Raw genomic sequence first — 14151 nt, forward strand, 5'->3', positions numbered from 1 at the left:
TTCAATAACCCTAACTGGCTCCTTCATGGAGAGTAAGAGAGTTGCTGGGGAAATTTTATTAGAACGACTACAATCAAGGGAACCAACAATATTAAGTCCTAGCGAGGATGCAGAACAATGGGAACTCTCATATATTGCTGGTGGGAATGCAAAATCATATAGCCACTTTAGAAAATACTGTTTACAGTTTCTTACAAAGTTAAACATATATGTAACCATAAGATATAGATAGTCCACTCTTAACATTTTTTACCCTAGAAAAATAAAAACTTATGTTCATATAAAACTTGAGTATTGATAGTGACTTTATTCATAATTGTCAAAAACTGGAAACACCCAAATGATCTTCGACTGGTGAGTGGATAAACTAACTACGGTGCACCATAGAATGCTACTGAACAATAAAAAGGAACTATTGATACATGGGGCAACATGGATGAATCTTCAATGTGTTATGCCAAATGAAAGACACCAGACTCAAAAGGCTACATATGTTATGGTTCCATATAGTGTATGACATTCTGTTAAAGGCAACACTGTAAGAACATAGAGCAGATGAGTGATTGCCAGGATTTGGGAGTGACAGGAGACAGGAGGGAAGTTTTTGGGGTGATCTTGATTGTGGAAGTAGTTATTTGATTGTATGCATTTGCCAAAACTCATAGCCATGTATACTAAAAAAAAGAAAAGAAAAGAAAGAGAGGAGAATGTTAATGTAGGTAAATTATTCTTGAACAAACTGAAGTTTTAAAAAGTGCTAGTTGCTGGGAAAATGATAGCAAAGTTATCACAGGGCCAAGATTATTCCCATAGTATGGGCCAATGAAGACAATTCTCCCATGAGTAGCTTGGGAGTTTGTGCAGAGCCAGAATAAAATACCTATTATTAATAACTTAATAAATAATTTATTTAATTAAACATTTATTGTGCCTTGCAAATGCTGTTAGGGTGAGACAAGAACAAGGTCCAGCTCCTATTCACAAGGGGGCTAACAATGTAGTGGGCATGGGGTAAGAAAAAGACAATTGCAGTATAACGATCATTACCTTTGATAATAATGAAAGAACCAGTATATAAGTAGACTCTTCGCACATTACACAACTAAAAGCACAAACTAAGCATTATAAATATGCTCCCCACCCCCATACTTATTAGCAGAACAAAGATAATAAAAGCTAGTGTTTGATTGCTTACTATGTGAGAGGTACTATGCTAAGCACCCATTTAAGGCTCGCAAAAACTCTATGAGCTATGTTGAATGAATTAAAAAAGTCTGCAGGATTTGCTAGAAATAAATGATAAAAATTTATGCCCTGGTCAGTTTGGCTCAGCAGTTGGAGCATCGTCCCACAGACCAAAGAGTCGTAGGTTTGATTCCAGTCAAGGGGGTGTACTTTGGTTGCGGTTAGATTCCCAGCCCTGGTTGGGGTCTTGCGGGAGGCAACCAGTTATTGTGTCTCTCTCACATTGATGTTTCTCTCTCACTCCCTCTCTCTCTCCCTCCCTCCCACTCTAACTAAAAATCAATGGAAAAATGTCCTCTGGTGCAGATTACAAAAAAAAAAAAGGTAAAGATTTATTCAAGGGTCTTGGTGTTTGCAAACTAGGAACACAGCTAGGCAAAACTCCAGAAGTATTCCAAAAAAGAAAGACAAGTTAAAAGTTTTAATAGCAAAAGTATGTTGTCTAGAATTATCAGTCCTGCATGCTTGGCTCTAGGATGGCTCCAGAAAGGTTATCAGTCAGAAGTCAGGCAGTCAGGATGATGAGAGCCAGGCGCTCTGGTCAGTCCAGGATGTCCGGATAGCGGATGTCTAGGGGCTATATCCATGGAGTCCTTCAGGTGGTAATCAGATGACCTGGGTATAGAACTCCTTTTGAGGGTAATTAGAGGGTTACCTGGAAGTGAGATGTTTACCCAGGCGTTGACGCAGGACCGAAAACGTAAAAAAAATTAAGTTCCTGGGCTAGTTAGAACAAGAATGGACTCTCCTCACGTCTCAACCTTCGTAATATTAATAATTTTAGCAGCTTGGTTAAAGTGACTTCATTTTATATATTCCCCATCATCACTCTTTCCTCAGCTAGGAACTACCATTATCAGCATCCTTTACAGATGAGGGAACAAAGTCACAGAAAAGTTTTTTTTTTTTTTTTTTGCCCCTGGTCCTGCAGCTGATTAAGGACAGCAAAGAGATATAAACCCTGGCAGGACGGCCACCTCTTAACCATGACAGTATACTGTAGAAGGATACAGTGACCTGGGTCACCTAGACTCCTGAAGTTTGGAACTGGTTGCTCTAACCCTGCCTCAGTTGCCCTAACAGACGAGGAGAGAGGTCAAGTATGCAAAACTTCCCAAGCCACTAGGATAAGCCATTACTCCTTCTGAGTTCTTTTCCTGTCTTTACCATTTACCTACCCACCCCCATTACTAAAGTCATGCCTAAGTATTACAGAAAATAAAGGGAGGGGGGAGAGAAAACCCATGAAACAAAACAAAAACAAATCAAACCAAATACTTTCATTCATCTATAGTCTCACCACCCAGAGATAACCACTGCAAACATTTTGGCACATTTCCTTATAATTGTTTTAAAAAATGTCTTTTATTTACATAGCTGAGGTCATAACTAAATGTAATGTTGGACCCTGTCTTTTTTCATTTAATATCAGAGCATAAACTCTTTGTAAATGGTTTTAAAGAGTTGTATTTTAAATGGTTGTATAGTAATCCATCATATGGATATTCTGTAATTTATTAACTGTTCCTTCACAATTCAATATTTAGGTTATTTCCAGTATTTCATTATTATAAATAACACCACCATGAACATTCTAGTCCATAAATCTTTGTATGCATTGCAGATTATTTTTTTAGGATAGTTTCCCAGAAATGTAATTAGTAGGTTAAATGTCATGAATATCTTAAAGATTATGTAGAGATGTAGTATTTTTTTAATAAACAACAAATACATTCTTTACAAATAAATGGGAAGGCTTCCAGGGAGTCAAAAGTTGTGTATATGTTTGCTCCTGTGTATAAGTGTGAGGGAGGTTGAACAGAAAATTTCTCACTCCATGGTCAAAGTTCAACAAGCACTAGATTTTTTCTCTTGTGAGCTACTTCTCAATTTTCAGGGGTACATGCTGATTAAATATTGATCAGCTGAGTGCCAGCAAATGGAAGCAACTTTCAAGTATGGAGTTTGTATGCCTTTTGTAAGTAGATGGTCCATAGAATGGGTTAGACTTGGGACGTCAGCATTTTTTACCTAGTATAGCACTATCACCACCATTAGCTCTTACAAATGCTGGGTGAGATGGATTGGGGTAGCCACAGCCATTCCCAGGTCATTAGTCGGACACTCAGGCCCAGGAGAAATGACTTATCCAAAGTCACAGTGCTGGTTGGAGAGAGCTGGGATTAGAATTCTAGTTTCATGGCTCTAGGGGTAAAGCCCCTGTTATGGACCGAATTATGTTCCCTACTCCCATCCATATATTGAAGACTTAACCCTTAATGTGACTCTATTTGCAGATGGGGCCTATAGGACACCAAAGCTGTCACTATGTGATGACCCATGCAGTGAATCAACCATTTTAACAGAAGCCAGGAATAGAGATGTGATTATAGCAGCAGAGACACTGCCGGTGTGGACCAGAGGGAACAGAGTCAGGATGAAACAAAGAAAGGCGTTTGGACTTCTGGGATTCTACAAGACAGAACAATAGAGCAACTGGGTGTGCTTTATCCTTCAAGGGAAAGAAAGAATGAGCCTGAAGATGGTTCAGAGATCATCAGGCTGCCATTCCCACTACATGCCTAGAGCATACAGGCCTAGAGGGCAGGCTCTTTCTTTCCTGATTTCAGAGGGTGGGTCCTCCTCCTGGTTTCTGGGAGCCAGGCTGCCCCAGCCTAGTGCCTGGAGGGGCAGGGCTGAAGCAAAAAGCAACAGGGGTGGGGCTGCTGCAGAGCCTAGGAGGCCTGGCCACTGCCTAGGGCCTGGGGATGACACTACTGCCTCAGTGGACCTGGAGGGCAGAGCATCCAGTCAGAGGACTATTCTAGAGCCTTAAATTAAAAAAATTGCTTTGCTAGGTTTTGGATTTGCTCTGAACCCGGCCACCTTTTTGTTCTGATTTCTTGCTTTTGGAATGGGAATGTCTATCCTATATTTCTATTTTGTAAGCAGTAACTTGTCTGATTTTACAGGTTCACAGAGAGAAATTTTGCCTCAGGATGAATCACACCTAGAATCTCACCCATATGTGATTAGATATTTAGGTGAGACATTTGACTTGGAGTTGATGCTGAAATAGATTAAGACTTTGGGGGCTATTGGGATGCTGTAAATGTATTTTGCATGCAAGAAGGACATGCATTTTTTTGGGCAGAGGATGGAATATTATGAACTGAATTGTGCCCCCACCCCCACTCCCCACTCCTATGTTGAAGCCCTAACCCCCAGCATGGGGTAATCTTCAGTATTTGGATAAAAAAACCTTTAAAGAGGTAATTGACATTGGGCAAATGAGCCTCTCAGATCTGGTTTTCTTATCTGTAAAACAGGATACTATTAGTACCTGCCCTAGGAGATTATTGGGCTAATTAAAAGAGATGATGTATGCAGAGTTCCTGGCACATATCAAAGGACAATAAAAGGTAGTTCTTTTCCTAGATTAATTAATTAAATATGTTAACGGATGTAAAGTGCTGAGGACAGTCTCCAGGACTTAATAAGGGCTATGTCAGTCTCAGTTATGGTTATTTTCTGATTCTAGCAGATAGTAAACCCTTCGAAGCCTTAAATCCTAACCATCCCAAATCCCAGTTTTCCCTCAATGCAGCTCATGGGCTTTCCCGTCCTAGTTCGTTTCTCTAGGCCATTTTCTCTGCCTGGTGCTCCAAGCCTCCTCCCTAGCTCAGATGTCTTCTCCTCTGGGAATCCTCTCTTCTCCACCCCCATCCCAGTCGGAGGGAATAGCTCCTTGATTTGTGTCCTGCTAAGGAAACAACCCCATATAGCACTTAGTTCTTTGTGCCTGGTGGTTCCGTTAACTCTTTCGAAGCCTGCTGGGTGAGTGGCCTCTGAGTATCACCCAGGGCGCCTGGCACAGCGCGGGACAGAGGACCGGGCCGCTGTCCACAGAGGGGTCCCGTTTAACTCCTGCAAGCCCGAGCCCAGGACTCTCCCCAGGCCGCGCCCATCTTGAGTGAATCCTGGCCCTTCCGAGGGCTCGGACTCTCCTCCGGCAGCTCTGGGTCACCTGAGCCCGCCGGGCTCCCTGGGGGTCCCTCCGGCTCCTCCCCTGGCGGCCCCTCCCACCCCCTCCGGGCGGCACGTCCCCTCCTCCACCCGGTGGCTGAGCCTTGCGGAGGGCGGAGCGTCTCGGCCGATGGCTAAGAGCCGGGCTGGGAGGCGCTGGACCATCAGTGGGTTCCAGACGCGTCGCCGCCCGGCCGGGGTGCTGGCATGGCCGCGTGCTTGTGAGCGCGGAGCGCGCGAGGGGCCGCTGCCACCATGCCCGGGGGTGTGGGCGCCGCCCGGCTCTGCCTGCTGGCGCTCGCCCTGCCGGCATGGACCAGAAGTAAGTGGCCGGGCGCGGGAGGGCTGGGGTGGAGATGGAGGCGGTGGGCTAGGTGACCAGGGACCTGGGAGTTGCCCCCTGCAACTCCGCGGGGCTGCGCCCCCGCCGTTCCCCAGCCCGGGAGCCCCGGCTTTGTTCCCACGTTGTACCCCCTGGGAGGTGGTGGAGGTTCTGAGCACGCAGAAAACAGCGGGTGCCCTCCCTGGCTTCCTTTTCCCTCTCTTTCTTTTTCCTCTGCCTTTTTTTTTTCCTCCCCTGCTTTCGGCTTCTCTTTCCGCTGCTTTCCTAGTCTGTCCTCTTTTCTCCAGTCTTTGTGTGTGTGTTCCTATAAATATATGCTGATAAAATTGGAAACATACCATATGCACAGTTTTCTGTCCTGCATTTTCCACTTCACATAATGAGCATTTCCCACATCGTTAAAATTCTTCAGAACATGATTTTAATGACTATAAATTCCAGCAAGAAATCGCAGAAGTATAATCTTCAAAAAGTTAAAAACACAACTCTCATACAAATGTAGGATGAATGAGTGGCAAAGACTCGCTGGGTTCATTAATGAGGCAGTGGATGGAAATGTGAAGCTGGTTCAGAGCCTTAGAAGAACAGGGCTGGTACAAGGCACTGGAAGAGTGTTGAAATCTTGTGCTGGGACAGATGCAAAGCTAGCCAGTGCCCCGTGGGGCCAAAGGACCAGCATTCTCAGTTATCTTTCTAGTATGCTGAAGTCATTTGCATCTCTACCTGTGGGTCAGAAATCTACAGTTAACACATAACAGAGTATATAGAGTCTTTTAATTAATAGTAAATAAAAAAGTCAGACAAAGGTACATTCCCCTGTTAAACAATGCTACAGTGTGACATTGAAAGGACATCCTGCTTTCTCATTGCCTTGTTTCCAAGTTTTGGACAATTTTTTTAAAAAGATGTACTGTGGTCTTTTTTTTTTTTTTTTTTAGATTGCTTTCAGTATTTTTTTGCACCATAAAGATCATTTCATTTTAAAAACATTCCATTAAATATCATATAGCCCCTTTGTTGTCATTGCTTTTACAAAGAATCTAGACGTAATCAGAGCCACTCGAGCAGGGACTATGCCTCTCTGATGCCCCCATGAATACCAAGCACCTAGCACAGCGCTTGGCACATAGTTCAGTACTCAGAAAACATGTAATGGATAAATGACTGCATTGCTTCTGATTTTTAGAAATATGATGAAACTGATATAGGTCTATTGAGATTATTTTTAGGGCATATATATATATATATGTATATATATATATATTTTTTAATCTTCACCCAAGGACATTTTTCCATTTTTTGTTCAGATAGAGTGGAGGGGGAGAGAGAGAGAGAGAGAGAGAGAGAGAGAGAAACATTGATGTGAAAGAGACACATCGAGTGGCTGCCACCACACACCAACCAGGGCTGGGGACAAACTGCAACCAAGGTACGCGCCCTTAGTGGGAACTGAACCCAGGTCTCTCTGGACCGCAGGCTGATGCTCTAATTGCTGAGCCAAACCGGCCAGGACATTTTTTTAAGGGTATATTTTGATTGAGAATACATTAAATCACTAATCTGAAAGGAAAGTTAACCACCCATAGTCCCGCCACTAACCAAACAGCTATGTCTATCTTTTCTATCACTCACTACATTCTATGTGATTGATATGTTTGGTTTAGACAGAAATAGATTTTGGAGTCCTCATCCTCGCCCCCGGGAGTCCTGTGGATTTGGCTTATTCTTATGGAGAGTAATTTGCCTAGGTTTTGAGAAATGACCACTTTGTTAAGATTGTCTACAGCCAGTGTTTGAGGTTAGCACTGCCTAGAACAGGTCTCTCCTCACACGTTTAAGTTTGCCTCTCTTAAAAAATAGGAATCCTGCAGCCTACCTCCCAGGGTTGTCGTGAGGATGAAGAAGTGGGTGGTGAGATTGATTTGGAAAGTAGCAAGTGACATCCAAATGCAGACTTCCCATTAGGGAGCTCAGGTTCATGCTATGATGCTTTGTAGATGGAGAAGCAGTTTGCAGCGACTCTTCCCAGTAATTCTGTGAGGTGGGCAGGCAGGTATCACTGTTTTCATCTTACAGATGAGAAAACTGAAGCTCCATTGAAATATCACTCGGGGCCTTGACCTCCAGAACATGCCCAGAATCCAACCACTTCATTCCTCTTGACTGATGTAATTCTAGTCGGAGGCACCATCATTTCTCAACAGGGCTCCTGCACCTCTCCAGCCTTGCCTTCTGCTTCTCCTCTCCTTCCCTCCCTCCTCCCCCACCCAGCAGGCCGAACAATCTTTGAAAAACTGAATACAGATTGTATTTCTCTGTGTTTAAACCCTCCAGTGCTTTCCAAGTCTATTTATAATAAAATCCAGACACTTTCCATGGCCTCCGTGATAGACCCTTGGCTGTCTTGCTGACCACATCTCCTACCAATTTCCTCCTTCATTTGCTAGACTCTAGTTATCTTTACTTTCTGCTGCTTCCTTGAACAGACCAAGTCTGCTTCTGCTCATGCAAGGCCACCACGCCTGCTGGTCCCTCCACTCGGGGCTCTCCTCTTCCAGGTCTTTGTACCACTGCCTTCTTCTCGTCCCTCAGGTCTCAATTAAATGCCATCGTTGCTGACCATCCTGTCTAAAATAGCGACCCCTTCTCTTTATTCCATGACCCTATTGTACCATTTAAGAATATTTGTGTGTTGTCCATCTCCCACCTCTAGAAGATTAACTTTCTGAGGAGTACAGAGACCTTGCTACCCCTGTTTAGCACTGTATGGCCAACACCTAACAGAGTGCCTGGCCCATACTAAGTGCCAAGGGCTTGGAATCCAGCAGGTCTTTTAAGGTCCCGATATGGGGTTCTTCCCAGTTGGCAGTGCACGCCTGGCTTAGCTAGGGTGCAGAGGTCTGGGATTCCAGTGGTTGTTCATCCTGTATTGGCAGGAGGAAGTGGGCAAGCCAGTCCCCAGCTGCAGCATGAACAAATAATACCTCAATGGAAGACTGCGGAAAGCCCTACAGGAGGAAAGGTAAGACCCAAAGCTCTCATTTTCAGAGGCAAGAGTTGGCAACGTCATTCTGTGAGGGTTGGGGCCACCTCCTCAACTGTGCTGGAGACCGCGTCATCACAGTTAGTTCTGTTTGTGACCCACTCTATCCTGCCTGTCTGTCATTTTCGGAATCTCAGATGGGACTTTCCTTCAAAGTGTGACAATCTTCTAGAATACTTTCAAACGCTATTAATTGAGGAAATGAAAATCCATGCTGATGCTGACACAAGCTAAGTGCAAATATGTGTCCCCCAAATCACCGGCTGTCGGCTGGAATTGATTAAATATCATCATTGTTATTTTTGCTCTGCATCATACATGCTTTATTTTATTGATGCGATAATGTACATGGAGAGAAAATGCTAATCCAAACTATTTTTTAAATAAGAGGTCAGGTAGGGACGGGATACTGGGGAGTACATATCTTAAAATCCAATAGGCATCTTAGGCCACGACACCAGCAAATGCACAGGCTTTGTCAAGGAGCTTGGGAATAAGACCAAAAACACTGTCCCGTTCCTGCAGAGAGGACCTCTGTGTCTGGGATAGTCTTTGGTTTTACGTGGGAGAGCTAGAAAGGATTGTTGACCTTCCACTTTCTGAACTTCAGTTTCCTCATTTATAAAATAGTGCTTAGAGGGAATAAGAAGGAAGGCTGGGGAGAAGGGGTAGTGATTAAGATCCCTGTGGGTTGAGAGGCTCAGTGATTTATTGGGCAACATATAAGAGCAAGATTATAATAGGAGAGAGAGGAGAGACTTATGTCAGATAAGATTCCAGACTTTGTGGCTTTTGAGTTTAGAAAGGTAAATAGAGAGGGAAAATGCCTAGAATTCTTAAAGTTAGGGTTAGAGTAATACACACATGTCCAAAAATGCTCCAATTTGGATTCACTAAGAGAACTTACAGAGAACATTTCAGGACAAATGAAAGCAAGTAACATTTTACCCTGAAGACAATAAATGCATGGAATTCATTTCATCAAAAAAGTACAAAAGGCCGAAAATAGCTTCAGGACAAGTCTAGACAAATTAATGGATGGCCATCCTTGAGCAGGGTATTTTTAAAAATCAAGATCTTAGATAGCCCAACCTCTCCATTATTGCTGAAGAATGTCTGTGATACTCTCTGCGGAGGCCTCTCTGTTCCTCCCAGATGTGGGTGCCGAGCATCCTCAGGAAGGGTTGGAGAAACACAGTGGAGCGCAGATCCTGTCTTTGTTCCCAGCCATTGTCTGCCCAGAACCTGGGTCTCTGTGTTTTGTACAAATAGTCAACACAGTGCCCGGCACCATAAGTATTTGTTGAATGAACAAATGAAGGAATATCAGAGAGAAAGAGAGAGGTGGGTCTCGCTCAGGCCTCCTATTCTCACTTATACAATTAATTCATTTATCAAACATCAGTGGAACACTCACTGTATACTAAATACCATACTAGATCTTAGCAGGATGCAGTACATAGGGAAGATTTCCAATACCCTGTGGAGCTGAAGATCTGTCCAATCCAGCCCTAAAGTGAAAGGAATTTTAACCCTTCTCCGAGGCACGTATAACAGTGGGTCAGCTTGCTAGGCGAGGGTTAGGAGACGGGACGCCGCCCGTTCCAAGCACAGAGTGGAGTTGCAAGAGAAAAGCTGAGGCAAGCTGGGCAGGGAAGCTGCATGGATCCTTGCAATGCTGTTTCATTGTTTTGCTTGAAATGTCCCCTGGAAAAAAGGTGCATCATATTTTTAAAATATCGGTGCCTCGGCGTCTTCCAGACCAGAAAGAAATATATTTGGATGACCCACTTAAAAATAAATATTTGTTCTCATGTTGCAGCTTTAGGGGAGAGGTGGCGGTGCTTGGATTGTGTCAGCTTTCCTTTTTCATATGGGCTGTCACATGGCCGCCTACCTCTTAGATATGAGAATTGCTACAGCTCTGTCGCCGTGTGTTTTTTCTCAAATGACCACTTGAGACTATGTCTCTGAAGCGCAGTGTGATTGCACAGGGCCCTTGCTCCAGAACGCCCCAGAGTAAAGTGGCAAAGGACCAGCAACCAGAAGAGATGTTGGCAGAACAGAAGCTGGGCATCCGAAACAGAGAAGTGAATCCCTTAGTGAAAGTTATTGGGCAAACATCCACCTAACTTCCTCTCCCCATGGTTTTGAAATGTTCTTCTTAAGAGAAGTCAGTAGGACAAATTAACAAAGAAAGAAAGAAAGAGAGAGAGAGAGAGAGAGAGAGAGAGAGAGAGAGAAAGAGAGAGAGAGCAAGCAAAGGACAAGGTTGCTCAAGCATCCTGGATCAGAAAGTTCAGATCTCGTCAAAGCCCTGAAAGCCCTCAGAGTTGCCCAGGACTCTGATGGGAAGTGAGGTTTGAGGCAAATGAGAGGAGGAAGTATGCTTGGCAGAGGCAGGCTCCCAACCAGAGGTGGGTGACTAAGCAGGTGACCTACTCTCACAGAAACACCAAAACAGAGTTTTCAGGTGCATCTAAAGGGCAGGAAACTTCACTCTAGCAAGAGCTTTTGTGGATTGAAAGAGACTTCAAGAGTTTATCAGTTTCTTGGTATCAAGTTAGAGAGCACATAAAATTCCCCAGAGAGTCAATGCTGTTTTAAACGGGTTTAAATATGTAAATACCCATTTTAGATAAATAATTTTTTTCTTCAAAAATAGTTTAAACACCCTGTTTCAAATTGTTGAAGCATGGAAGTTTATTTTGACTTCGATTTGTAATTTCTTTGAGATTTTCCACAATAATAAGGTAAAAAGAGATAAGCCTATTTCTTGAGCAATTATAAAAACATGGTAAGTTGAAAAAGAAAATAAAAGTAACTAATGATCCACTGCCTGGAGGTAACTAAGGTAAGTTATTGGTTTAGGTTTTTTTCCCTCTACTTTTCCCTTTTACAAAAGCATATTTATCCTCACCCGAGGACATTATTACATTAATCTTCAGATAGAGTGGAAGGGAGAGAGGGAGGAAGAGAGAGAAACATCCGTGTGAGAGAAACACATCAAGTGGTTGCCACCCACACAACCCCAATCGGGGCTGGAGACAAACTGCAACCAAGGTACATGCCCTTAGCGGGAACCGAACCCGAGACTCTCCGGGCCGCGGGCCGATTCTCTAACCGCTGAGCCAAACTGGCCAGGGCACAAAAGCATATTTTATTTATTTATTTATTTATTTATTTATTTATTTATTTAATCCTCACCCGAGGACATTTCTCCATTTTTTGTACAGATAGAGTGGGAGGGAGAGAGAGGAAGAGAGAGAGAGAGAGAAACATCGATGTGAAAGGGACACATCAAGTGGCTGCCACCCGCACGACCAACCAGGGCCGGGGACAAACTGCAACCGAAGTACGTGCCCTTAGCGGGAACCGAACCCGGGTGTCTCCGGACCGCAGGCCGACGCTCTAACCGCTGAGCCAAACTGGCCAGGGCACAAAAGCATATTTAAATAAAGCATATAGTGTTGTATTTTGAGTCTTTTTGCTTAATAATTACCAACTATAAGGTCTTGATAATTTAGAAATTATTTAAAGTCATTGTTTTGTCATATGAATGAATCATCATTTATTTAACCATTCTTCTATTTTGGACATTTAAGTTTATATTTTATTACTCAGGATTGTAAGTCATGAACATCCTTCTGTATAATAAACCTTTGCCCATTCTTCCATGTCTTCCTTTCAGACATCATAGTCTCATATAATACTGGGTCAGAGGGTCTAAACACTTAAAAACTCTTAGTCCATACTGTCAAATTATTTCCCAGAGAGTTGGTGGTATCAGTATAAGTCCTCACTGGTAGGGTGTGAGAATTTTACAGTGTGCTCTGTTGCACTGTGATTCGTGGTTTCAAAATATCATTGTCACTTTGGTTATTTTTAAAGGTATTTTGAAAAAAACACTGGAGTGGGAGTTACTAGTGATGTTGTAGATATTTTTCCTGCTTATTGGTCATTTGCATGATATCTTAAATGATCTATGCTGGGTGTATAGCAACTTTGGGCATCAACACATTTTCTCTTGCATGTGAAATGTATCTTTGGGACTTAAAAAACCTTAGTTTGAAGTGCTCCTAGTTGTTTCCCCTGAGATAACTGGGGATATTTAAACTAAGAGCCAAAACAAAATAATATGAAATGAGAACCCGTTATGAAGGGGCTTTCCCTGGTATTTTAGATAATACCCTCCATGCATCGGGGGCTTCCTATATGCAGATAAATTCTCTACATTCACTATGTTGCTTAATCCTTATGAGAGCCACATAAGTTTGACTATGATTATCTGTTTCATAAATGAGGACACCGAGCTGTAGGGAGGTCCAGTAACGTGTCCCACGGCCCCCATCACGGCAGTGACAGTCCGCACTGCAGCCCAGATCTGACTCCACACAGAACTGGTTGCTGAAGAGCATGTTTTCCAGCCTTTGCCTTTACCAGACCTGCATGCACTTCCACCGCATTTCAGCTCAGGAGTTTCTTTCCTTTGTCTTTTAGGAGAAGGCAGAGGGGGGAGGGGAATTGGTCCTGCTGGGACCGAAGCTATTTTATGTTTGGGCTGGAAATGCGGTTGACCCTTTCTCATTCACTTCCTGTGGATCAATGTCAGAGCACTGTGCTAGATGCTCTGTCTGTTCCTGGGAGCCTCCGCCCTGCTTGTAGGAACTGACATTCTTTTGTTGTTGCTTTTAGCATCCACTCAAAGCTGAGCTCAGGGTAATGGCTGAGGGGCGTGAGCTGATCCTGGACCTGGAGAAGAATGAGTAAGTGGACTCCTTTGTCTAAAATGAAACAGTTCCTTTCCATGTCACTGCCGGACACAGGTGCCGCTGTTTTGTAAGGAAGCAGTTAGTGAAGTGACCTGAGCTCTCGGTCCTTGGTTTCTTTGTGCAGGGCCTCTTGCAAAGACAGCATTTCCATAGTCTCTTGACTTGCTGTGAAACTGCTGCACTGTTTAACAAGCAGTATTTCCGGGGCTTCTTAGAGTTCACTGTGTGTGTGTGTGTGTGTGTGTGTGTGTGTGTGTGTGTGTGCACGCCGAGGGAGGGATGGGCTGAAGGACTCCAGCAGCTGTCTCACTAGCTGCAGCACAGGGCATGGCAGGAAGCGAAGATTAGAGGAAAACAGCAGAGAGGAGAGAGGCAAGGAGGAGTGTTCTGGGATTCGCGCCTCCAACCCTGGCTGCTCCATCTGTTCTGGGTCAGCTAAACCTGAAATTCTGCCAATAAGGGCTTGGTCAGCAGTCCCCTGGCTTCACCGGCTGGTTCTTCCATCTTTCTAACCCCATTCATCTTGGGTGGCGGCCTGAGTCAGAAATATTTCCACATTGATTTGCCATCAAGCACAGTTATATCTTGATTCATGCTGTTGAGCAGGTGAATAGATAATGCATAGACGTGACTGTTGCCTGTTCTTGGGCCATTCCCAATCTGCTTGGCCCTGGGGAGCTCTCCTTCCTTGGCCGGGAGACCCTGAAGGCTTCGGTATTTCC

At 43.9% G+C, this 14151-nt stretch overlaps 1 protein-coding gene across 1 annotated transcript in view; it reads left to right on the plus strand.

The window, feature by feature from the left end:
• The first annotated feature begins 5521 nt into the window (after positions 1–5521).
• The window catches only part of ADAM19 (ADAM metallopeptidase domain 19), a 76260-nt gene continuing 67630 nt past the window's right edge, over positions 5522–14151 (plus strand). Inside the window, exons 1-3 of the mRNA XM_036282297.1 lie at positions 5522–5593; positions 8551–8636; positions 13353–13423. Coding sequence (XP_036138190.1) covers positions 5527–5593; positions 8551–8636; positions 13353–13423 — 224 coding nt within the window. The 5' untranslated portion in view covers positions 5522–5526. The remainder of the gene's footprint in view (positions 5594–8550; positions 8637–13352; positions 13424–14151) is intronic.

This window comes from Molossus molossus, unplaced genomic scaffold, assembly GCF_014108415.1.
Source record: "Molossus molossus isolate mMolMol1 unplaced genomic scaffold, mMolMol1.p scaffold_m16_p_4, whole genome shotgun sequence".
In the NCBI taxonomy this organism is placed as follows: Eukaryota; Metazoa; Chordata; class Mammalia; order Chiroptera; family Molossidae; genus Molossus; species Molossus molossus.